Source organism: Amblyomma mixtum, chromosome 10 (genome assembly GCF_055824585.1).
Source record: "Amblyomma mixtum isolate Tamu chromosome 10, ASM5582458v1, whole genome shotgun sequence".
Classification (NCBI taxonomy): domain Eukaryota; kingdom Metazoa; phylum Arthropoda; class Arachnida; order Ixodida; family Ixodidae; genus Amblyomma; species Amblyomma mixtum.
In genome coordinates, this window is record NC_143021.1 from 2,739,739 (window position 1) to 2,766,903 (window position 27,165).

At 49.2% G+C, this 27,165-nt stretch overlaps 1 protein-coding gene across 1 annotated transcript; it reads right to left on the bottom strand.

Moving 5' to 3' along the window:
- Positions 1 to 3,804: 3,804 nt before the first annotated feature.
- On the bottom strand, positions 3,805 to 26,986 carry LOC149324993 (calcium-activated chloride channel regulator 1-like). Its single transcript, XM_089564160.1, has 4 exons — positions 26,969 to 26,986; positions 26,583 to 26,826; positions 22,876 to 23,031; positions 3,805 to 4,058 (listed from the first exon to the last, which is right to left on the bottom strand). Exons 1-4 carry the CDS (start codon positions 26,984 to 26,986, stop codon positions 3,805 to 3,807), a joined length of 672 nt encoding a protein of 223 aa, XP_089420286.1.
- Between the last annotated feature and the right edge of the window lie 179 nt (positions 26,987 to 27,165).

Consider the following 27,165-nt stretch of genomic DNA (forward strand, 5'->3'; position numbering starts at 1 on the left):
GATGTACACAAGAACTGAGTAGTTCTTTCTCAGACAAAACCATGGCCCTGATTCAGCCACGTCGCTGCTCCACACATGTATTTCACTCCGCAATAATGAATCTACACCCGGGCATATTTTCCGGGGCCCACGGTAGCCCGTGCAGTGCTCTAGGCGGGATTTGAAGCCTCGACAGTGAATTAGATGAACGGCAATGGAACATGGCGTTATCATCTGCGCCCTTTTCGATACCTACGAAGCAAATGAAACAATACACTGAAGAAGGATGGATAGCTGGGCGAATTGCTAAAGTAGTTTACTGTGGGTGCTACGGTGCGAAACCAACGAAAGACAGAGTAGAAGACGACACGGGCCAGCCTTAATTTACAACCAGTTTTTATAAAAAACACGCATTTTTTTACATCAGAGTCATCTGACACTACAAACCCTAAAGAACTTGCACGCAGCAGTTTTTCGAGCGAGAGATCTACTCCTCGGGGCATAACTTCTCTTTTCGATGTGTATGAAAGGATGACCTTCAATGCCTCACGCGGTTAAACCGAACTTAGCTGCGTGGTGGTATGGCCCCAGATATGGTAGCACGACCACGTGATCCTGTGACTACGACCATTGGGTACCTGTCCTTGACCTTTGACCCTTGACCTTGAAATATGATCGGAGACAGTGGACATTATCCTTGACCGACCTTTCGCTCATATAACTAGGTTCAAACCACGTAGAACCCCGCCCATTTTTTTTGCTGTTGCCCCGAACGCCAGAAAAACGAAGGAACCCCGGTACTAGAATCTTTCTTTTGTCGCATACGGAATGACAGACAACTCAGTTGTGGACTATATTTAGTCAGCGCCGCTGAAAGTGCAGTCTCCAAGAAATTTCGGACGAGCATGCCTGGCTGCGTTGGACTATAGGAAAGAAGTCACAAAAGGCGCAAAATCCTGCAGCCGGCAACACTACATCGGCCTTTCTAGTGAAGCATTGTAATGATTGACACGCGGCTCGTTTCAGTAGTGCGTTTGCCTAATAAAATGCACAGCGCCATTGGTTTTGGTTTGGTTTTGGGGGGTTTAACGTCCCAAAGCGACTGAGGCTATGAGAGACGCCGTAGTGAAGGGCTCCGGAAATTTCGACCACCTGGGGTTCTTTAACGTGCACTGACATCGCACAGTACACGGGCCTCTAGAATTTCTCCTCCAAAGAAATTCCAGCCGCCGCGGCCGGGATCGAACCCGCGTCTTTTGGGTCAGCAGCCGAGCACCATAGCCACTGAGCCACCGCGGCGGCACACACAGAGCGCCATTGAATCATGCTGCTTCTGCTACCAGGATGCATACGCAATCGGATCTATAAGAAGGCGCTGAGCATTAGGTCGTTTCTTGGTTGCTCCTCATTACTCGACATTTCAATTCTCAGAAGAACCGCTAGAGAAGGACCTTCCTTTGATTGCTCGAAGCGTAGTGGTGCGTTTCAGGATAATATTGGACAGTGTGCCTTTACTTCCTGTAAACACATACCCGAGCTCTGGGAAACGCCACCTGCACAGAGCGTACTGGTTCTGCACTTTTTGGGTCTTCAAACACATTTGTCTACACAACAAACAGATGCGTTTGCTATTTCAGTCAGAGCCATTCGCCTCTTGCAGTAAAGGCTTAATTTATTTTAATCCATAGAAACGGGACCACTCCGACCGTAAACTAAATGCGCAAAATGCTGCACATTAAAAAGATAAGAAAAGTAATTACTATGGCTTCGAGGTCGTAAAAAACATGACTGGTTAAAAATCCACCGGTAATAGAGTTTGCTGCGTATGCAATCCCTTTTATTAGCACCTCAGGACTTCGGGGCTATTCACAGACCACTTTTGAAGAAGCCAAGCGCACGATACGCATTATCTTCTTTTTTTACTTTGTGCTTACGAAGCAATTTTATTCCATATGTTATTGCGTTATGAGCGCCTTTGCTGGCCACTTCGTTTGCACCGCGAGACGGCTTGCGCGCCGCAATTTATCTATTCAATTGCTCCCGTAATGAGCCCGTATCCGGGCCGGGTGCGGGCTCAGTACAGTGGTAATGTAGCGGGCCCGGGTCGAGTCAGCGCTAGGAGTGGCAAGCTTGTGCCAGGCCCGGGCTCAGGCCTGGGAATGTGGCCCTTGCCGTGCTCTAACCCCGCCTCCAAAAAAACGGTGTCGATCAACTCGGCTCACCCAGGTTACACGGAGCGAAACGCAACCGAACCAGTGGCCGATGTCGACGCGGAGACGTTGGCAGAATCCGCTGCCCTTTTCCGCTAGAGATACTCTTGTTGCCTGTGCCGCTGCTTCTTCAGATGTGCAGTCGTGAGAAATATGAGAAAGAACAAGGTTTCAGCAGTAATTTATTTTTGACTACATAAATATGTGTGAAAAGCCCAGCCTTTTCTGTTTTCTAGCTATTTTTCCTCTTGCGTGTAGTATCCAAAGGTTATTTAAAAATTCATCAAGAGATATGTCCATAATTTAGAATTCTGTGCGAAATGTTTGTTCCTTCTCATATCGCTTACCACTGCACCTCCCTATCTTCATCGGTTTCATCAACTAGACAAGCCCGCTTTCGGGACTTAACTCCAGCCAACGCGCCTTCGTGACGCTCTCTATCATAGGGGTCGCTGGAAGCAGCCCGGCGCCTGCAATTCTCAGTCCATCAACTCGTCTCGGTGGCCGGTTATGGCTCCATGTCTCAGCGGTGTCTAGACAGCGAGCGCTTGCTTTTATTCAGCAAAGAGCGAATCATGTGGTAAATCACGTGACACAACTGGCAAGAGCGAGCGGTCGGAGCGGCGGTCGGCGCAGCAGCAGAATGAGCGGTAACAGCTGCGACAAGTCGCGTGGTATGACGGCCCAGCCAAACCTCCAGCGAGCCTCCAGTTAGAGATCAAATATAGGCGCGATTTCACCTTCAGCTTTGCATGCGAGAAGTGGAGCTTTTCGCTTCGAAAATATTCGCTGTGCGCCTGCGCCATCTAGCATGCACGCGCGTATACCGGAGCCAGCCAGCGCATGTGCGCGGCGTGAGTCACGAGCATGGCGAGCAGATCTTTACATAACAAAATTCTTTACATAACATTTCTTTCTTCACATCATTACATAACATTTGAGCCCGCGCACGCTCAAATGTTGGAATCTTCTCGCGATGTTCATTAAGCGATAGTGCGCTTAGTTCTCGCGGACTCTTTTCTTCACGGCTGGAAATTCTTTCAGTGGGCTTGAGATGGGGAAGCCAGCCAGCAGCAGGCCGGTAGAGATGCATGCCCCTTTTTGACACCTCGCACGGGGCGGCGCTGGGTGGGCGTGCATGTACCTCAGATCTCCGTGGAGACGCCGCTTTAGCTGTGTTGCTTGGTTTGGTTTGGTTTATGGGGTTTAACGTCCCAAAGCGACTAAGGCTATGAGAGACGCCGTAGTGGAGGGCTCCTGAAATTTTTGCTGCCTTCTCACTTAGCCACATTGGCCATATCCAGCTAAACTTTCGGATTGCTGCGCCCTGGAAATGTATGTAAATGTTCACATGAGCGACCGCTATTGTCGAGTAGGCTCTGCACGGGTTCGAAACCGAAGGGTGGGGTTTTCTTTAATATCTAAACAGGGACAGGCAGGCGCGCCGTAGAGACCGCACTTGCGGAACAAAAACGGCCGTGTAAAAAACACTTGAAAATTTTTCAAGGACAAGTTTAGTCAATATTCATTACTGAGAGCCGGATGCATTCAGAATTAAAAGCTTTTTCAATGCAGTATACAATTTCTAAGAAATGAGCTGTTAGAGTTGTCTTTTTCAGCGGCATGATCCGTAGACTGCAGCGTGAGGCTTAGAGAGCTTAAAATTACCGGAGCCCTGGAAGGCGTGCGAACCGGGAGCCGTCCAGGAGAGGCGGGCTGCTGGCCGGTTTCTGGTCAGATGGAAGGCGGCCGTCAGGTCACGAATCCTGCCGGGTGGAACGTCAGCCTCCTTCAGCACCCTCTGAACGACGAGCGGGTGCCCCGCCGAGGTCTCCAGGAAAGCGCCCGTCGAACGGTTCTCCGTAGACCCTGAGAAATGCCGCTGCCTGAAGAGCAGAGCTCTCCACGCGTTGCTACAAAATATTTACATGCTCGCCGCGATGTAAAGGCGCAAAACGGACAAACGATTAGGAAGACGATGGGGTGATGCACCACTAAAAGCAATGTTCACCTTAGAAGACGATAGTCCTTTGCTTCACGCGCTGACTTTCGGCATTCTTAAAAAATTGAAGAGCAATACACAGGTGCGCTGCTCCTTAATTATGGGAAACCAACTAATCCAGTCTTCCGCTTTTTACTGTTTTTGAGTAAAAAGGAGCAGCAGCGAACTCTTTGTCTTAGAGATACCAGCCTGGCCTAGAAGCGTATGCGTAGAAGTACGCCGTGGTTGATTGCTTTGAGGCCTTCAATTCACGTTTCACATACTGACAGCGAAGAGTGCGCATATTACATGTCTGCTTGCTGTGCGCGATACGTTGATCCGATCCCTGTAGTGTGTCATCGCATGTTTGGCTTCGATAATTGGGGTTTAGGTATCCAAAACGACGGATGCTATCAGGGACACCACAGTGGAGGGCTCCGTATTATGTCGACCACTTCGGGTCTTTAACGTGCACTGACATCACACAGTAGACGGGCCTATAGCATTTCGCTCAAACTGAAATGCGACCGCCACGGCTGTGATCGAACCCCCCTCTTCGAGGTCAGCAGCCGAGCACCATAACCACAAAGGCACCTCAGCCGCTATAACGCTTCCGATTACATAAACTTTCCGTATGGCTCATATAGAAAGCATGTGGAACATGATGGTTCCATATGTTGCGATAGACTCAGCATTCTCTGCAGCTACACACCCGAAAGCACGGCATGGAAACTAGCCATGTCCACTCATGGCTACGTGACCAAAAGTGCCTCAGACAGGATTGGCGCCGAAGCCCCAGCTCGAGCGGCAACGGGGCAAGCGGGGAAAAAGGAACAGAGCATAAAACAGCGAGTGCAGGCTGTTAGGGTGGCGTACTTCTGGGTACACCTGTCTGACGGGGAAACACATAATAGGATGTCTGACAGCGGTTCCCCTGCTCAATTCTGACAAGGCGCAAGCGACTTGGCCACGCCGCCTCCATTCTACCGGACTCTTATAACGGGCAACCACCACTTCGGCCCGCACACACCGCCGCTGCAGTTGACACCAATTAGAAATATTATTGGGCAAACAAAGACACGGACAAAAAAGAGAGGAAACACACACACAAGCGTCAAGACACACGCCGTGTCTTTGTTTGCGCTATAATATTTCTAATTCAATATGAACTACCAACTCGCCCAACAGGAAGTTTTAATGAAGTTGACACCAAGTCGTCGTCATCATCATCAGCCTGACTATGCCAACTGCTGGGCAAAGGCCTCCCCCATGTGTCCCCAATTAAACCGGTCCTTTGCCAGCTGCGGCCACCGCATCCTGGCAAACATTATCTCATCCGCCCACACTCGAACCGGCACCCACCACTTCGGATCGCACACGCCACTGCTGCAGTTGCCGCTAGTCTTCATCATGTCTGACTATGAACACTACAGGTCAAAGGCTTCTCCCATGTCTCTCCAATCAACGCCGTCCTTTTCCAGCTGCGGCCACCATATCTCTGCAAGTTTAATGTCATCGGCCCAACTAAGTTTCTGCCGCCCCCTGCTAAGTTTTCATTCTCTAGTTATCTTGCGCTGGCATTACATGCCCTGCCCAAGCCCATTTCTTCCTCTTGATTTCGACTAGGATGTCATTAACCAGAGTCGGTTCCCAAACCCTCTGGCCTCTTCCGGTCTCCTAACTTTACGCCTATCATTTTTATTCCCATAGCTCCCTGCGGTGTCATGAACTTAAGCTGGACCCGTTCCGCTAGCCTCCACGTTTCTGCTCCACAGGGGAGTACAGGTAAGACACAGCTGTTGTATTATTGGCAAACTGCTACTTCTGAACTAATAGAACCTACCATATGCGCCCATCCCATTCTTATCCTTGCAGTTATTTTCCTGTCATGAGCCGTCACTACCTCCCGTAAGTAGACCTATTCCCTAACCACTTTCAACACCTAGCAACCAGTTATCAATTGCTATTCTCTTGCGAGATCAGTGAACATTACTTTGGTTTTCTGCATGTTCACTTTGGACCCACCGTTCTGCTCTGCCCAACTCAGTAATCATGCTTTGCAGCTCACCTCCTGAGTAACTTAGCAAGACAATGTCATGAGGAAATCGCAGATTACGTAGGTATTCTTCCATAGCTGTTATTCCCAACTGTTCCCAATCCACTCTTCGGAACACCTGCTGTAAACAGGCGGTGAATAGCATTGGTGATATGGTGTCTCCCTGTCTGACACCCTTTTCTTATTAGAATTTAGTTGCAGACTTCGTGGAGTACTATGTAGATGTGCACCCACACGGAAATATGTGGCCCAGGTTGACTGCTCGTCCCCTCAGGGTGGAGGGCTCCTGACAGCGGTGATTCAAACCAGGGCAGGAACTCAGAAAAGTTGGGTGTAAGATCCTTAATGGATGCGGCTGCTGTTACAGTATTTTTACATAAGGCTTTTCTATACCCTGACTGCAATGGCTGCATGGCTGCTGAGGTTTTAAGGGAGTCAAATGCTTTCTCGTAATTTATAAAGGGATTGGATATACTCTGCGCCTTTTGGTATCACCTGAATGATTGTGTGAATATAGACTATTTTCAATATTAAGATTTGTGATTTCAGATGTAATCATCATTACCGAAATAGCGACTTCTTTTTTAATGTTCCTGCCCTGCCCACTGTGTGTTCAGCGCTTTCTTTTGTAGGTTCGAACTGCGCACAAAAGACACACACAGGAAAACACACGAGAGAGACTGAAAGAGCGCAAACTATCAACTGGTGTTTATTAGATTCAGTGCCGCTTTATAGGCAGTGTGCACACGTGCCTACAAAGAGGGCAAGGAGAGGATAAGGAGGCAAATCAAACCCTGCGCGACAAACCATCAGAAACGCTCCAAAAAATTCTTTTCCGCGTTGTACAGAGAAACGGATGTGTCACTCACACAGTTATCACCTCTTGCCTTGATGTGATTTGCCTCTAGAAGTTCACGGGAAACTTTGTCCTTGCTCCTGCCCAGAATTCTGATACTTTTTAGCAGTGGCTCACAACCGTTGCATGCAATGCAATGAGCAGGCAAATTCGCTCCTTCTTTGTTCCTAATTGAACGCTGATGCTCCCCTGCGCGTTCATTCACGCAGCGTCCTGTCTGGCCCACAAACACGCGACCACACTTGAGCGGGATGAGATACACAACGCCCGTGGCGCATTTCACAAATTGTGTAGTCGAGAGGTTGACGGCATACCGTCTGCTCGGGAATCATGGTGATGAGGATTGCTGGTCACTGGCCAAAGTCAATAAAGAAAGACGTTTCGGGAGCGCTACGGCTCCCTTGTTCACTATGAAGCAATCGGCGCACGGATCCGTCCTTTTGTAGCACTCAGTAGCGTTTTTAATGATTTAGCATAGATAGGATGTAGAGTCCTGTCATTCCTGTTTAGTGTGTTAGACGATGTCCGTATGATAAGCGACTCAAGATTCTGCCGTGCTGATGTGTTCTTTTCTGTTGTCAATATATTTACTTTATCCCAGTTAATCTCGTGGCCGGATTCTTGCACATGCTTGGCGATGGCGTTAGATGTTACTTTCTGGTTTCAGACGTCGTTCTGGTGCTCTCTCAGGCGTCTCCTAAAGTCCTTTGTCTCACCAATATATATTGATGAGCAATCGGCGCAGTCAATTTCATACACTACGCCTGAAAACCTTTCACGAGGGAGCCTGTCCTTCACATTCACCAGTTCTGTTCGTACCTTGCCGGCGGGGACGCGCGATGTTGACACCATGCTTGCGGAAAATACGTGCAAGCGCTTCGCTAATTCCCGCTACGTATGGGACAGCAGCTCGTTTTTCTTTTGGATTTTCCGTGCTCTCGATTTCTTCGGAGGCAGGCTGATTCGCTGGCATTCTTCTTTCGGTGTTCCTGATGAAGGAAAGAGGATAGCCGTTTCTTCGCAGGTCGGATTCTATTATTTTCATTTCGCTCTTTAGATTGCCATCTTTATTGCAGACTTGTCTGGCACGGTTGATCAGGGAGACAATCACAGACCGTTTGTGAGCGACTGGGTGCACAGAACTGAAAGGTAAGTATCTTCCGGAGTGCGTAGGTTTGCGGTAAACATTAAATGAAAGGCCAGTCGGAGTACGGGTTACCGTGGTGTCCAGAAATGGGAGGCAGCCGTCGGTTTCCTCCTCAACAGTGAACTTGATTGAGGGTTCAATGGCGTTCAGGTGGTCCAGGCCATGTGCTTGCGCTCCAGGACACAGAAACAGTCGTCCCCGTATCTTAGAAATATTTTTGGTCGCGGCTGGAAAGTAGTTAAAGCTTTCTTTTCGATGACTTCCATCGTGATGTTCTCCGCTGTCACCGAAATTGCTGCTCCCATTGCTGTGCCGAAAGTCTGTTGGTAAAAGGTGCCATTATACGTAAAAGAGGTGTTAGCGAGACAGAAGCGCAATAGCTCGCATAGCTCTGCTGCGTCGAAAGGGGTCCGGTCTTGCCACGAGTCATCATCTTCAAGGCGTTGCCTGCAAGCTTCAACGGCCAGATTGACCGGAACGCTGGTGAATAGTGAGCAGACGTCGAAAGACACGAGCATGTCGCTGTCTTCAGGGACGATGGCTTTTACCTTGTTGATAAAATCGGACGAGTTTTTGACGTTTGTTTCTGTCTTTCCAACCAGTGGAGCCAAAACACCGTGAAGGTACTGTGACAGCGAGTGCACAGGAGACCTCCTGAAGTCTAGTATTGGGCGTAGAGGGGTGCCTTCTTTGTGAACCTTTGGAAGCCCGTAAATGGCGGGTGCCGAGCCGTTCGTACATAGCAGCTGATAGTAGAGGCGTTTCATGGATGGTGGAAGGCCCTCGAAGATTTTTGCAAGCATTTTCTGAAGAGACGTCTGCACCTTTGATGTGGGGTCTTTTGGTAGTCGGCGATAGGTATTCTCGTCCTGCAACAAGGTTTCCATTTTTTCCCGGTACGAAGAGCGGTCAAGGATTACAGTGACATTGCCTTTATCCGCAGGAAGAATTGCAATTTCATCGTTGGCCTGTAGGCTACGAATTGCTTTGCGTTCGTCTTGAGGCAGGGAGTAGTCTGGTGACGTCTTCATACGAGACAGCACACCTATCGCCTTCGTCCTTACTTCATCTTGAACGTCTCGGTCGAGAAGTCGCACCGCTCTTTCGACGGCGCAAGCAACCTTTCGTGGGTTCGGTACTTTCCCTTGGTTGAAGTTCAAACCTCGGCTGAGTAGCTTGGCTTCAGCAGGTTTCAGATTGTAGGATGACAAGTTCTTTGTCTCGAAGATCGTTGTTGACCCAGTGCTTGTTTCTTTTTCAGCAAGTAACGCTTGCATATTCTGTTCTTGTGATTTCGAGTGCTTTTCCTCTCTTCTGCGTACTTCCTGGTTGGCGACTAATTGAACGCTGGCAAGAATGTCGGGAGCGATGACCTTCAGCTGGCGTTTTGCGAAGAACAAGTCCGTTTCCAGGCGTTTCTTTGTTAGCTTGCATTCTTCTATGCGTGCTTGAAGCAGTTGACGTTGGGCCTTTGCGACGACCTGGAGACCGAAGCGGGTTTTGACGGGTTTCTTCAGACACAATAATTTCGGGATAACTTTAGAAAACTTGCAATTGAGGTTGAAGTGCAAATGCGTGCGAAATGCAGCGAGGCTGGCCGAGATGCTTACAAAACGACGAATTCCGGTGATGGCCGGTTGTCCACACTGATGGCGCAAATTGATGTAGTCGAGGGTTTGACGGCATACCGTCTGGTCGGGAATCATGGTGATGAGGATTGCTGGTCACTGGCCAAAGTCAATAAAGAAAGACGTTTCGGGAGCGCTACGGCTCTCTTGTTCACTATGAAGCAATCAGCGCACGGATCCGTCCTTTTGTAGCACTCAGTAGCGTTTTTAACGATTTAGCATAGATAGGATGTAGAGTCCCGTCATTCCTGTTTAGTGGGTTAGACGATGTCTGTATGATAAGCGACTCAAGATTCTGCCGTGCTGATGTGTTCTTTTCTGTTGTCAATATCTTTACTTGATCCCAGTTAATCTCGTGGCCGGATTCTTGCACATGCTCGGCGATGGCGTTAGATGTTATTTTCTGGTTTCGAACGTCGTTCTGGTGCTCTCTCAGGCGTCTCCTAAAGTCCTTTGTCTCACCAATATATATTGATGAGCAATCGGCGCAGTCAATTTTATACACTACGCCTGGAAACCTTTCACGAGGAAGCCTGTCCTTCACATTCACCAGTTCTGTTCGTACCTTGCCAGCGGGGACGTGTGCGATGTTGACACCATGCTTGCGGAAAATACGTGCAAGCGCTTCGCTAATTCCCGCTACGTATGGGACAGCAGCTCGTTTTTCTTTTGGTTTTTCTGTGCTCTCGATTTCTTCGGAGGCAGGCTGATTCGCTGGCATTCTTCTTTCGGTGTTCCTGATGAAGGAAAGAGGATAGCCTTTTCTTCGCAGGTCGGATTCTATTATTTTCATTTCGCTCTTTAGATTGCCGTCTTTACTGCAGACTTGTCTGGCACGGTTGATCAGGGAGACAACCACAGACCGTTTGTGAGCCACTGTGTGCACAGAACTGAAATGTAGGTATCTTCCGGAGTGCGTAGGTTTGCGGTAAACATTAAATGAAAGGCCAGTCGGAGTACGGGTTACCGTGGTGTCCAGAAATGGGAGGCAGCCGTCGGTTTCCTCCTCAACAGTGAACTTGATTGAGGGTTCAATGGCGTTCAGGTGGTCCAGAAAAGGGCCATGTGCTTGCGCTCCAGGACACAAAAAACAGTCGTCCACGTATCTTAGAAATATTTTTGGTCGCGGTTGGAAAGTAGTTAAAGCTTTCTTTTCGATGACTTCCGTCGTGATGTTCGCCGCTGTCACCGAAATTGCTGCTCCCATTGCTGTGCCGAAAGTCTGTTGGTAAAAGGTGCCATTATACGTAAAATAGGTGTTAGCGAGACAGACATCGCGCACGTCTCCGCTGGCAAGGTGCGAACAGAACTGGTGAATGTGAAGGACAGGCTCCCTCGTGAAAGGTTTCCAGGCGTAGTGTATGAAATTGACTGCGCCGATTTCTCATCAAAATATATATTGGTGAGACAAAGGAGTTTAGGAGACGCCTGAGAGAGCACCAGAACGACGTCCGAAGCCAGAAAGTAACATCTAACGCCATCGCCGAGCATGTGCAAGAATCCGGCCACGAGATTAACTGGGTTCAAGTAAAGATATTGACAACAGAAAAGAACACATCAGCACGGCAGAATCTTGAGTCGCTTATCATACAGACATCGTCTAATACACTAAACAGGAATGACTGGACTCTACATCCTATCTATGCTAAATCATTAAAGACGCTACTGAGTGCTACAAAAGGACGGATCCGTGCGCCGATTGCTTCATAGTGAACAAGGGAGCCGTAGCGCTCCCGAAACGTCTTTCTTTATTGACTTTGGCCAGTGACCAGCAATCCTCATCAGCCCATTACCATCACGCAGTCCTGAGAGAAGTCGATGAGAGAGAGGATGCACCACCTAGGTCAAGCGTCATCGCGCCCGTGGTTACCGGGGATAACAAGAACACTGAATGTATCATAGAGCGTAACACGCATTGGAGTTTAGATCGAGGACATTGCACTGCAATCGTCATTGCGCATTTCAGGAATATACAGGCTGAAGTGCACGACGATTGGCTTCCTTGACGGACTCACCGGCTTTCGAGACTCCTTCGCCATTATCGACCCATCTTCAAAATACTCGCCAAACCAAGAATACGGGTCCACTTTCAACCACAACCAGGCACTGCCAAGGAAGAGGCTCGAATATATATTAAGCCTTCACCGTTAGAGCTAGCAGCTTTCGTCTTCGTCAAAGGTCGCACTGGAGGTGCAGATTTGTCCTGATGGATGTCCTGGAGGTCCTGCTGAAGGTGCACATTTGGCTAGTATACCTCGATAGCATCACTGTCTTGGCATCAAGCGTCTATGAGCACCTGAAAAAGCTTCCCATAGTGCTGGAGGCAATCAAGTCGCCTGGGGTAACACTGAAACCAGAGAAGTGCGCCTTTGCGTAGCAGAAGGTGCTGCTTCTGAGTGAATTTTTAAGCAAGGATGGAGTACGCCCGGACCTATAGAAAATAGCTGCTAGCACACAATTTGCACATTCCGCGGACAAAAAAAGCTGTTCGATGATTTTTGGGACTATTTGCTTGACGCCTGACAAAAGCATATGTAGCGCTCCGATGGGAAACAACGCAACGCCTCAAGAAACTATAACATCGCTCTCAGAAACCGTCTGCTCAGGCTCACATTAAACAAGAAGAAGAAACTGAGCTTCACGATTACGACAGTAGCTCGGGCCTCGGCGTGCTGCTCGTCCAGAGAAAGAACGAAGCAGAGCAGGTTATCGCCTACGCGGGTCTCGCTGACAAATGGAGAGGGTCACCATTCAATAAAGACGACAGAGAGAGTGTGCCTAAATTTTTATTGTATAAAAAAAGACCGGAGCGGATCGTGGGTGGGGTCCTAACTAAGTCCAGCACTCCATTGACAGAAAACGACGGCAAAACAGCGCCTCGCTCTCGTTTAGGCCACATAAATATTGTGCCTCTACATTTAGGGAAGGCCATGCAAAGTTGTAAGTGACCGTCGGGTGTTATGCTGGCTTGGCAACTTGAAACACTCTTCAGGCCGCCTCGCACGTTGGAGCCTACAACTCAAAGAGTTTTACGATACCACATTTTACAAGCCTTTAAAGTCCGTGTCACACGCCCTTCTCGATGCGTCTCCCCAAGGTGACGATGGCGACACCTTTCTAGAGCCACAACTGGCTCTATTCATCAATGACATGAGGTATAATTTAGACCTTCATACCACGGGAAGCATTATTTCTTGATTTTAAGAAAGCTTTTGACGAAATTCCCCACAAAAGGCCTTTGCCTCTCATGTTAAGGCCTCTCATGTTTAAATATGGGTCGTATCACTTCTAATATTCGATTCTTTGTCGATGACTGCGTTCTCTATCGACCTGTCACTAACAACCACGATATTCTCATCCTGCAAACAGACTTAAATTACATTGAAGTGTGGTGCAACAAATGGCTGATGCATCTAAATGCTAATAAAACTTTTCTTAATTTCACTGTAGGCAGTCGACAAAATGCTATATGTTCCATTCAGGAATTTTCGCAGTAATTTTCTACAAATACCTTGATGTAACCAGTTACGCCCCCCCCCCCCCATTTTAAACACTACTAACGATGCTAACCGAATGCTTGGTTTCTTACGCAGTAACATGCGACTATCTCCTCCCGCTATACACCCTCGTTTGTCCGAAACTGGCATACGCAAGCGTAGTTTGGCACGCTCACCAGTCGAATCTTTCTTCCACCCTTGAATCTGTTAAAAATACTGCGGCGAGATTCATTCACTCGGATTATTCTTTCAATTGACGCGTCACCAAACTGAAAGCAGAATCTAATCTTTCGTCCCTCGTTTCAAGCCGTGAAACTACCAGACTGTTTCTTCAATAAATTTTATCATTGATCTACTGCACGTTCAGTTATCATACCAGGTCACCGCGTTCCTGTTCGACATAATGAAGGAAAAGCCGTTTACCCATCATCCATACATGATATTGCGCATCTTAACGTTTTCTTTCCTCAGACATCCAAGGACTGGAATCGCGTTTTTGCCGACGCAGCTCACCACACCCATACAACTCACTTCAAGGCATTCACTGAAAACAATTACCGAGAGGTCGTAACGACCCACCCCTCAAGTAATATCCCAAGAGGGGCTTTAATGTATTGTAACGGCCTTTATTGGCAAGAGATGACTGTTTGTGAAGGCCGGTTAGAGCGGGCAAGGACGGGTCCTGCTGCTTCAGCTGCCGATAGTCTTCTTCTCGCCTCGCGCCGCGCATCGGTTCTGTTGCTGCGACTGCTAAGCATCTTCCTCTTTACATTTGGCCCCGGGGGAAAAAGAGCCATCCTGGCGATTTAGGGGGTCAACAGGACGCAGGGGTCGTAGTATGGCTTCAAACGCGAAATGTGGACGGTCTCACGCCCACGTCGTCGGAGATCGGATGATGGCGTCACGGGCTCAACAACGTAATTGACGGGAGAAGTGCGCTCAAGGACACGGTAGGGTCCGTGGTAGTTTGGCAGCAATTTGGTAGAGAGACCTGGTGCAGCAGAAGGCACACGGAGCCAAACAAGGGATTGCGGCTGAAAAGTGTCTGTGCCATGGGAGTGGTCGAAGCGGTATTTGTGGCTCCCTTGGTCGTCGGACGTGAATGACCGGGCGAGCTGGCGGCACTCTTCAGCGTGGCGGGAGGCTTCAGATACGGTTGTGGTTTCCGACGAATCAGGATTGTACGGAAGAATAGTGTCGAGCGGCGAGGATGGTTCACAGCCGTATAGAAGGAAGAATGGTGAGAAACCAGTAGTGCTCAGCGTAGCGGTGTTGTAGGCATATGTGACGAAGGGGAGGATGACGTCCCAGTTAGAATGGTCTGCCGCCACGTACATTGACAACATGTCACCTAGCGTTCGATTGAAACGTTCTGTCAAGCCGTTCGTCTGGGGATGATAGGCAGTAGTGGTGCGGCGAGTAATGTTGCATTGCTGCAGAAGAGATGAAACGACGTCTGACAGGAACACCCGCCCACGGTCGCTCAACAGTTCACGCGGGGCTCCGTGCCGAAGTATGGAATGGTGCAAAAGGAAGGCTGCAACATCCCGCGCCGTAGCAGCTGGGAGGGCAGCTGTTTCGGCGTACCGGGTTAGGTGGTCAACAGCGACGATGACCCAGCGGTTGCCTGCGGCAGTGTAGGGAAGTGGTCCATACAGGTCAATGCCAACTCGTTCAAATGGCCTGAATGGGCAAGGCAAAGGCTGCATAGGGCCGGTCGAATGGTGATGACCCGGCTTGGGGCGCTGGCAATCGGGGCAGGAACGGACGAATTTTCGAACGTAGTTATACATGCCGCGCCAGTAATAGCGGAGGCGAAGCCGGTTGTAGGTCTTGAAAGCACCGCCGTGACCAGCTTGCGGGTCACGGCGGTGCTTTGCGGCCATCAGAGAGATAATTTCGGCGGTACAAAATCCCATCATGAATAGTGAAGTGGGCAGCCTGACGGCGGAGTGCGCGCGGTACCGACACGGCAGAACGGTCTGAAAGATAGCGTACAAGAGAAGTGATCCAAGGGTCCTTAGACTGCTCGTTGAGCATATCGTCCAATGACAAGGAGGCGCAGTCGATGGCGGGAGGAGAGGCACTTTCATTGGCTAGAGGTGAACGAGACAAAGCGTCGGCGTCGTTATGCTTCCTTCCAGAGCGATAGATGACACGAATATCGTACTCTTGAAGGCGTAAGGCCCATCGGGCAAGGCGGCCATTTGGGTCTTTTAGGGAGGACAGCCAACATAGGGCATGGTGGTCCGTGACGACCTCGAAAGGCCGGCCGTATACGTAAGGCCGAAATTTCCCGATCGCCCAAACGATCGCCAAGCACTCTTTTTCGGTGACTGAGTAGTTTTAATCTGCCTTCGTCAGGGTGCGGCTCGCGTATGCAACAACATACTCCGCATACCCCGGTTTGCGTTGAGCAAGAACAGCACCGATACCAACGCCACTGGCATCAGTGTGGATTTCAGTTGGAGAAGCAGGGTCAAAGTGGCGCAGTATGGGCGGAGAGGTAAGTAGACGGCGCAACGTGATGAACGCTTCGTCACAGGCAGGACTCCAGCTTGATAGGTCGCTACTGCCACGAAGAAGGGCAGTCAGAGGCGCGATGATAGAAGCGAAATTTCGGATAAAGCGTCGGAAGTAAGAACATAAGCCGATAAAACTGCGAAGTTCCTTCATTGTAGAGGGCTTTGGGAACTCAGAGACAGCACGAAGCTTTGCTGGGTCAGGAAGGACACCCTGTTTCGACAGGACGTGGCCCAAAATAGTCAGCTGGCGAGCGGCGAAGCGACATTTCTTTAAATTGAGTTGAAGCCCGGCTGTCGCGAGGCATCTCAAAACTTGCTCCAGGCGAACGAGGTAAGTCTGGAGATCTGGGGAGAAAACAACGATATCGTGCAAGTAACATAAGCATGTTTTCCATTTCAGGCCGCGCAGTATTGTGTCCATCATCCGCTCAAAAGTGGCAGGGGCATTGCATAGTCCGAAGGGCATCACGTTGAATTCATACAGCCCTTCAGGCGTCACAAAGGCTGTCTTGGAGCGGTCAGCGTCGGCCATCGGGACTTGCCAATAACCCGAACGTAGATCTAAAGAAGAAAAGAATTCAGCTCCCTGCAAGCAGTCAAGTGCGTCATCAATGCGAGGCAGCGGATAGACGTCTTTGCGGGTGATTTTGTTCAGGCGCCGGTAGTCAACGCAAAAGCGTATAGAGCCATCTTTCTTGGTGACAAGGACGACGGGGGAAGCCCAAGGACTGTGCGATGGCTGTATGACGCCACGTTGCAGCATGTCATTTACCTGGGCGTCGATAACCTGGCGTTCGGTGGCCGAGACGCGATATGGGCGTTGGCGCAACGGCGAGTGGGCACCAGTGTCGATCCGATGGGTAACAGCTGAGGTGCGGCCCAAACGGTGGTGAGAGAAGTCAAACGATGACCGAAACTTATATAGCAGGGCCGCAAGCTGGGTCTTCTCCGGTGGCGAAAGATTCGCGTCGATTGAGCGCGCAAAGGCGGCTTCGGGAGCGGAATCAGGAGACGGTGGGGAAGAAGTAAGCGAAGACACTTGCATGCGGCAGGAGTCATCCTCATAAGGGTCCCAGGCGACGACGGAGGCGAAAGGCTGGACACGTCCCAGGCATTCACCGCGAAGAAGAGTAGAGGGGCACATGAATGGATTCGTCAGGGGCATGGCGCTGCAGCCGGCTGAGACGGTAAGCACGGCGAATGGCAGGGGTAGACAGTGACGAGAAGCGAAGGAGTCGGACGGGATGAAGATGACAGGGCCGTTGGATGCAGAGTCGCAATGAACAGAGACGAGGACAGCAGAGCACGGCGGGATCACGACGTCATCAGCCACAGTCAACTTGGAGCACGGATTAATGGAAGCGTTTACAGAGGCGTCGCCGAAGGGAAGAAGGGTGACTTCGGAACGAGTGCAGTCGATGACAGCTTCATGTTGGGAAAGTCCCAGCCTAAGATGACGTCGTGAGACGGCGATGCGAAGACGATGAATTCAACAATGTACACAACGTCCTGAATAGCAACTCGGGCTGTACAGGCCCCCAAAGGCGCGATAATTTGCGAATTAGTGGCGCGAAGCATAAAACCAGATAGCGGAGTCATCACTTTTCGTAACTGGCGGCATAATTTTGCACTGAGTACAGATACAGCAGCACCGGTGTCAACAAGCGCAAAAGCATCGGTGCCCTCCACAGAAACGGTGATCAAATTGGCCGGAGAAAGTCGAGGTCTTGAGCTTGGCGACGAGCACGCAGTTCTTGCCTCCGGAACTGCGGGCACTAGTTTTCCAAAGGGGAAGAGGGACGACGGCGCATCGGGGAAACCGAGCGGCGACGCGGAGATGGAGAGCGGCGGCGAATAGAGGGGCTGTGACCGGAGGAACCAGTGGTCTCAGAAGACGAAGTGCGATCAAAATGCTGGGGAGGGCCGTAGGCGTAACCACGAGGGTCGGTATCGGCAGCAGGGGACAAAACATGAGGGTCGGTATCGGCAGCAGGGGGCAAAACATGGCGGCGGCAGTGACGCATCACGTGGCCAGGAATGCCGCAGGCATAACAGATGGGTAGGTTGTCCGGTGTCCGCCATGGACGGAAACGTTGCGGTGGTGGCCGGGCAGGACGAAATGGTGTCGACTGCGGTGGACGCTGGTATGAAACTAACGTGTCTGGGCGGGGACGCCTGACTGCTTCGGCGTAGGTAAGTGGCGCAGCGACGGGAGGCTGGGAGGAAACCGGTGGCAGGGCTTCGGACACTTGCTCCCGGATCACGTGCTGAAGTGTCGGAGTCAGGGTAGATGGACCCGAAACAGTCGGAAGAAGCGACAGCTGCCGCGCAACCTCCTCACGGACAAACTGCTTGATCTGGAGCAGTAGCGAGCTGTCCTCTGTCGTCATGCTGAGGCTAGTTACTGTGTCTGTCTGTGCAGAGGGCTGCCGAGTGAAAACGCGCTGTCGGCGGAGCTCATCGTAGCTTTGGCAGTGGTCGAAGATTTCGGTGACAGATGTGACGTTTTTGCCCACAAGCATATTGAAAGCGTCATCTTCGATTCCTTTCAGAATGTGTTTAACTTTATCGGCCTCCGCCATGGACGCATTGACGCGCTTGCAGAGATTGACGACATCTTCTATGTAGCTGGTGTATGATTCACCACTCTGCTGTGCGCGAACGCGAAGACGCTGCTCGGCGCGAAGTTTGCGTACTGCAGGACGGCTGAAGATGTCGGAGAAGCTGGTTTTAAATGCGGTCCAGGTGGTAAAGTCCGATTCGTGGTTCTGGTACCAAAGGTGGGCAACGCCGGTTAGGTAGAAGATTACATTGGTAAGTTTCATAGTGTCGTCCCGACGGTTATGTGCGCTCACCCTGTCGTAAGAGGACAACCAGTCTTCCACATCGTGATCGTCCGTGCCGCTGAAGACGGCAGGGTCGCGCTGGCGGAGCGCCTCATGGCAAGCGACGGGTGCCGGTGAAGAGCTGGCTGGCTGGTTGGCGTTGGCAGGCATGGGGGTAGTGATAGTCCGGTTACGTAGCTCCAGGACGGGATCCCGCAACCTCCACCAAGATGTAACGGCCTTTATTGGCAAGAGATGACTGTTTGTGAAGGCCGGTTAGAGCGGGCAAGGACGGGTCCTGATGCTTCAGCTGCCGATCGTCTTCTTCTCGCCTAGCGCCGCGCATCGGTTCTGTTGCTGCGACTGCTAAGCATCTTCCTCTTTACAGTATAAATAAATATCAGTGCCATCACTTTCGCGCAGCGGCAACGCTTGAACCCCGACATCCAATTGCGCATAGAATACTTGGAAGGCGAGGCTAACGCACTCCCAGCCTTGTTAACGAGGCAATTTGGTTCCTTCTGCATAAAGAATGAGGTCCCTTTTAAGAATATTTCCGCAACAAACAAAACCGCTTGCCTAGCTCCTTGTTGTACCTGCAAGTCTTCGCGAAGAATTTTTAGAGCCTATAAACGACGAGCCGGCAACTGGGTACCTCGAGTTTCTTGCAGCCTCAGCCGCCATCAAGTACTACTACAAGTACTACTGGCCGGAAGTAACGACCATTGGCGCACTTTAAGTGAAAACAGCGTGCCGGACTGCCAGCGACAAAAGACGCCTCGCACCCTACCAGCAAGATTCCTGAACGCTATAGAAATCCCCGTGAAGAGATCGGCATGGACGTGCTTGGTCCTTTTCGGAAGTGAACTTGTGGAAGTTTGGTTTGTGGACCTTGGTAGCGACCAAATACTGGATCTTCTACGCTGAGGCAAGAAGTCCTGCCGATGGCGCGAAATTCTGACGCGATAGCGCAGAGGAGCCCGTGAGGAAGCAAAGCGGGCGTTGCTATTAATGTCGCCGTCGTTTAGCGAAAAATTCCCATAGAAGCAACCAAGGTGGGCACCTAGGTCAGGTGTTCTTGTGACTCCTTCACAGCATGCCCAACGGATTGTGAGAAAACTGCCCTCCATGGCAACTGGTATTTCAAATAATGACTGACTGCGAGAGACTGGTTGCCAAGAGAAGCCGGGGTCTCAAAGCTTCACCGGAGGCAGCACTTCCAATCGTGCGGCAGTGGCGCATTGGTCAACCGCTACAGCACGGCGCCATGGTGGTATCAGGACTACCAGGATCTATGAATGGAAAGTCGAGGAAGACCAATTGCGCATATATGGGCATTATCACGTAGCGCTATCGCTCAAGTTTCTCAAATTTTGTCGTTGAATTTTCATTCTTCTGTGACACGGCGCCCTAAGATACTCATAACGAACAAGGATGGACCGTTTACGGCTGAGCGGGGTCTGGATATCTTGTGCTACATTCAAACAAGCCGTCGGAGGAAAACTGCGTACGACCTGCTGACTAAGGGCCTACAGAGCGTGTGAACAAGATCATGGCATACATGGTTGCATTGTGTTTGTCGATGCTAAATACAGCACTTAGGTTGTCATTCTGCCTAACGTCGTCTTCTCCTACAGTACCCCAGTACAAGAGACCAGAAAGATGAGGCCTCTTAGCCTGCCCATGGCCGGCAGAACACGAACACACTCGACGTATTGATGGCTAGGGTTACAGAATAACATAACCTTGATGTTGCCGTCTACCTACAGCGCTGGGAAGGAGCACGACGCGCAGCGTGGCTGCGGACGCGTATTCGCTGCCGTGGACTTAGTGGAAAGCTTTAGCTCCGATTCTTCAGCGTGTACAAAACCATTCGTCGACTTGGGGAAGACTTCAGAGTGGCATCCGACGAAGCGACAGGACTACAGCGGCGCCAGGAACTGATATTTGCGCCTCAATCCTTTTTATTAGTGTTCAGGGACGCTGTTTTTCTATTCTCACCGACTGACTTGCATTGTCTGCATTCGTTTCTTCCCACATTTCCCGGCATTGTAAAGCTTTAGGTCGATGAAATTATAAGCCTGGTAATGCAGCAAATCTCAATTCGTAAAGTTTGTTCATTCTCAATGGTGCCGACACTCCTCTATATGACTGTTTTCGACGAGTTGGGGCCACATCTATCTCGAATGACTGCACCCATGCCAAAATGATTCTACTCCTGTCGAGGCTATTGTGGTTACTTTTCGTTTAATGTTCTTTTTCAGTTTTAAAATTAACGCGGCTAATACCAGCTGGCATTCTGTTCGACGACTGCCAAGTAAGTTGCTATCGTTGCCAACAAGTTGTCCAGTTCTCTCTGGGCGCTAGTATGGCCCCAATCAAGAGCTCGTTTTGGTGACGTATGTTTGCTCTTCTGTTGTATCCCGTGTTACAGAAACCATGCGCTCATACCTCCGGTCATACCTGCAGAATTTGCTTGGGCCATCTTGGCGGATGTCCCGGCGAAGAACACGGTTTCCGACTTGTTCATTTCTGTGATGGTCCAGTACCGTCTCTTGCTAATTTGCGTCCGCTACCACATTGCAAATTTTGAAACGTGTGGATTTCCGTATACTTTTTTCGTATCATATCGGCGCGATGCTCCCGAGCTATATGGAAGATTTCTGCAGGCAGCGAAGCACCAGTAAAGACCAAAAGAATTTGAAGGGGGAGGTCGAGGGTTCTCGCACTAGATGGCTTCAGGGCTTCAAAGTTGCGTTAACCAGCATGGCTTAAAAACCACGTGACTCGAGCTTTTTCGGCCAAATCCCCACTGGGAGTCCTTTGGTCACAAAATGTTACTTTCACGTTGGACCTTGTTATAAAGCAGTTAACTTCGAGTATTGCGCAATAAAGGAGTAATTACTAATTTCCATCCTCCCAACCACAGCCGTACGGCTACAAACGAAAATAATACAGCTTTCTCAAAAATGTCGTGGTTATTGAAAAATTTGTCCAGGCCCGGGGTTCCAACTCGGGGCAATCGCTACACCGGAGCAGTCGTTCTGCTCAATAAGATAACCGGGGCGGCTATCATATTGTAGGGCGAGAGCGAATTGATCAATAACTAGAGATGGGACCATGGTTGGTCAAATGGGAATCCCGCGTCGCCTTAGGAGATTTTTTATTTGATTTGAATGTTTATTATTTCACGGATTCTCTCCGTGTGGGGGCAGATAACTTTAACTTCCAGCCGCCAAAATGCCTGACAGTGTCTCTGTGCCCCCACAGTTCAAGGCAGCATAACATATCATTCACACACACATATTTGCCAAACATATCTTTAACACACAGCAGACAGCAACAAAAATTCAATTATTCAGATCGCATGTCTTCAAAGAATTACTTTTTCTTGAACATGATAGATCTTGAAAAGGCAGAAGATACATAAACAGTAAGTATTATGTAAAAGCAAAATTAGCTTACATCACAGTTAACAAAGAAAAGAAAAACCATAGAATTTATTGATTAGAAAAATAGATAGCATATGCAGTAAACAGATCATTACATGGAAACATTTTAGAGAAACAAACAGGTTTAGACTGATGTGCAGCGTAAATGCTGAAACAATGGCTAATATATTTTACAAGAGCTGATAGAAATAATTCACACACACACGCGAGACAAGGTACGGGACGGGCGCAAACTTACAACGGATTTTATTCAATGGACACAGCACATATTTGAAAGCAAAAGAGTGCACTTCGAGCATGCGCAGCGAAAGAGAAATAACATAACATAATATAACATAACATAAATAATAACATAAAAATAACATAGCATAATGCAACATAGCTGATGTTACATGTGTTATCAGGGATGAGCGCAAGTTAACAAAATGAGAATGCAGTGTCGCTGCCCACTAATAGCTTTTTATCGTCCTTTTTGAGTTCTGGAAGAATTGTGTATATCGTACATTAAAGCGATCACTGTTTAATACATTAATTGTTTAATAATTCAATGTCACCCCTTCGTAACTAGTTTTTGTGCCGGTCTTTAGATGGTGTGGTCTACGTATTGGGTATGAAGTGCAACTGTCTACAAGTATTAACCCACTCCATGTCGGGATATTCCCCTAAACATTTGACAAAAATTATTGCTTAACTGAGAGTGAAGGGCCATATGGTCATACCTGTAAAATTCGCTCGGGCAACCTTGGCGGATGCCCAGTCAAGGAACACGGTGTCCGACTTGTTCTTCACTTCGATGACGATCCGGTAGCGTCCCTTACCGCGCAGCTTGGTGAGCTGGCCCGTGTAGATGCCGTCGTTGGGATAGGCGTCTTCGCCTGCAGCATCGATCCTGATCAAATTAAACTGCGCACAAAGGACGAGTTGGCGTCTGGTGCGCAAGCAGTTTATCTTGCCTTCGCATTACAAGCCCTGCCCAAGCCAATTTATTTCTCCTTGATTTCGACCAGGAATGTCGTCAACCCGCGTTTGTTCCCTCACCTACTTCTCCCGCTTCCGGTTTCATAACCTTAAACCTATCATTCTCCTTTCCGTATCTCCCTCCATTAATTGTCCTTGACTTAGCTGAACCCATTTACTTAGCCTCCACGTTTCTGGCCAATAGGCGAGTACCTGTAAGAAAGTGCTGTTTTACACTTTTCTCTTGGGGGATGTCGGTAAACTGCCATTCATGATCTGAGAGCACCTATATACACTCAACCCCATTCTTATTGTTCTACTTCTTTTCTTCTCAAGATCCGGATTAGCGGTCACTACCAGCCATAAGAAGTCGTATTTCCTTACCGCTTCCAGAACATCACTACCAGTTGCAAACAGTGCTGACTTGCAAGACTGTTGTACATTACTTTGGCTTTCTGCTTGTTAATTTTTAGACGCACCATTCTGCTCTGCCTGTCTAACTCATTCATCATACTTTGCAGTTCACCTCCTGAGTGACTTGGCAAGGCAATGTCATCAGCGACTCGCAGAGTAATTGGTTATTTCCATTAAATCTTTTCCCCCTCTCTTCCCATTTGAGGCCTTGGAATACCTCCTGTAAACTGGCGGTGTTTTAAGGACGCCGATCTGTCTGTAATCGGTCGGTCTGTAAGTTGTGATCGGTCTTCCGGCCGATCGGTCTGTGAGACCTTGAAGCGTGTTCTTCTAAGAATTAACATGATGCTAGCGTTCTTCTACACTTCTGGTAGGCGTGAGTTGATATGGCATTTTGTATGCATGGCGGCTAGTTTTTCTAGCATAATATGCCCTCCGTCCTTCAACAGATGTACTATTGGGGACAAAAGTGGTATACTCCACGCGGCTGGAGCTGAAGCAACGGAAAACTGCGTTGCAGCGACATCTAAAAGCGGCATCTGGGATCGAGACAGCCAGTGCATGACCTTTATTATCAGCAGGCATGTCGGTTGGCAAGTTTCAATGTTTCGTGCCGCAGTTTTTCGTTGCTCCGGCTCCCGCCCCGTGGAGAGAGAGAGAGAGAGAGATAACTTTTATTTTTCAGCTCAAGTCCGAGCCTTCTTATCTGCCCGTTTGGTGGGCGCTATTTATCGGCGGTGGCGGAGTGGGGCCACGCGTCCCTTGGATGTGTCGGATGTGGGCGGCGAGGAGCGGCCAGAGGGTGGGCTGCAGAGAGGTTGGTGGAGCGGTCCATCGGGCCCACGTGAGGTGAAAAGGGGGAGGCAAGGTATTCGAGGAAGTACACCACTTTTGTCCCGCATAATACTGTTATCTGCTCCTGACTTTCCCCCTTTGCATTGCTGTAAAATGTGATTAAAATTAACGTTTCAAATGAAATCTATATAAATCGCATAAAGCAAATACGAAAATTGACAAAAACTCTTGAATAACGCCTGGAGGATTATTAACCACATTCCTAACCACATTCCTAGGTGATTTAAAATTTGCACCCTCCCCACCCCCCCACCCCTGAAATTATACCAATGGAGGCCCAGAATACTGGAAGTAGGCCCACCCCAGGAAATGAATTATTCTCGATTATTGGGGATCACGCCTGTGTATTAAGGTACGTTATTGAGGATAAGTGGATGGATTCAGGGGCAAGTCTGCTTCGGGTTAGCATACTCCCGTATGATAATCCAAAGAAAGGTTGTAGGATACTCAAGCCCACAGATATTCAAATTTGGTGGTGTCCATGAGATCGAAAAACTCTCCACCAATCAAAAAATGTTGCTCAGGAGCAACCGGGTGGTTTTGGAGGATTACAGCCTAAAAGCCATCACATTAAATATGTTCAATTTGGTTGAAAAGTTTATATGAAAACTGCCAACTCTTTTTGGAATAAAAGGAAAACTTCATTAATTCAAGAAAGCATACAAAACCTGCTTTGTAATATGGTCATACGAATATTGTCATCATTCTGTGAACTTTTTGTTTACGCCATTGTCACGATAGTCACATGTTTCTATTCAGGGCTCCTTAGACAATCAGAGCGAAAAAAAGAGGCTGAGGGCACGATTTACTTACGGGGAAGATGGGCGCTGACTACCAATTTGTTCCTTGTCTTGTTCATAAGTTTACCTTTCAACGCCCACGAACTTTTCATTTTTCACACTGCATGAACCAGCAGCATGAATCAACTAGCCCAAACCTGGAATAACTGCCCACCACAAACGTCGCCAAAACATTGAACGATCACGCGTAATTACTTTATGGCCCGCGATATGCTAAGCATCTGTAGAGGGTTAGCGTACCACCAGATATAGCTCCTGGGTTTGCGTTATTTTTTTCTAAAATACGAAACTGCGCAGGTGCGCTCATGTGCATATTCATGCTTCCGGCTGCTACATGCAGAGAATGCAGAGCAGTCTCGCATAAACTGTTTCTACCTTTAACTTCCAGCCGCCAGCGTGGCTCAATGGTTATGATGTTCGGATACTCACCAGAGAGAGAGCACTCACCACAGTGCTGACATTTGGGTGGAGGCGAAATGATAAAGAACCGTCTACTGTGCGGTGTCAGTGCACGTTAATGAACCCCAGGTGGTTGAAATTGTCTGGAGGCCTTCACTACGGCGTCTCTCATAGCCTGAGTTGCTTTGGTGCGTTAAACCCCTTTAAAAAAAATTCGCATAACCTGTGTTTTAGCACCCTCGAGGCCCCTCATTTTCCACCCTCTAGGAATTAAGACTTAGCACCCTTCTCATGTGGGTTTTCGGGGCCAAAAGGGTGCGTAACTTGCCGTAAAATTACGAATGACTATTTTTAAGGCGAGAGCCTTTAATGGCTCATACTGTCGTGACCAAGACGTGTTAGGAAATTTGTCCGTGTTTCATATTGATCGAAATGGTCGTGACGTCACTGCGTGAGAATTTGGACGGGTGTCCACCGCAATATGTGAGAGAGTTACTGCGCAATTTGGCCCCTCTTTCTGTTTCTTCTTTCACTCCACTTCCTCCCTTCCTGTACAGTGCAGTTCAGGTGTCCACCGAGATGGCAGAGAATTACAGCGCCATTTGCTTTCCTCAAGAAGCGTTGCGTTCAAAGGGCAACGCATCGCGCCGAACGGGTGGTAGCGTTTCGTGGACTCCCTGGCAGCGCAACAACACGCTGTCGCGTTCCACTCCTAAAGGCAAAGATTAAGCGTCATTTAGTGGCAGTTAGTTAGTGCACTAACAGAACCTGAAGGCAACAATCGCGTAGCAGAATGCAGCAGTCAGGTTTTCGCCTTTCACCACTTTAGCCGGTAAAGTTGCTCGTAATGTTTACATTCTATTGGGTGATGAAGTGTGTATGCAGACGCGAACTTTCTGTGTCTTCGAGAGCTTTCTTATGAATCAAGCGTGATGACGTGCTGTGGACAATTTTCGAGGCCAACCGTCACCGACGCAAAGGGACATTTTCTTCCAACTCACCAAGGCCACTGTCGTGGAGGGGGAACTCCTGGGTGTCGTCGCCGAAAGAGGCCTGCCCTCTGGCGCTGGCGCCCACCACGGGACAGAGCCCCTTTGTGAGCGACGCCATGATGAGCGCGGCGCTCGGCTCGTGGACGTATTGAGGGACGCGCACCCGCAGCACGACGGGCTCGTGGGCGCAGGGACCGTCGTCGCTGCGAAGCTTCAGCAAGCTCCCGCCGGGCGGAGCCTGCGCGTATGTCTCCTGCACAGAGTGTAGCAAAGCATGAAAAAACATGTCAGCGCAAAGCACGAAAGGACCAGTCAGGAGCAACGAAATCTTCGCATATTGTGCTAAAAAGGGAATATATTATTTTAATTTTATTAGGATCGGTGAGAAAACGCACCCGAAAGTAGTAGAACATTTGAATGCTATAACGTGACGTGTAGGAAGAGCAGACCAATACTGTGCATCTTGGTTCCACAGTTGCTGTGCTGCTTTTTAGGTTGGCGACTGAAGTAATATGAGCAAAATGCGCAATATGAGTGGAACCAGACTCCTGTAATACCATTTTACTGGCCGTGCAGTTTACCAGAAAGTGTG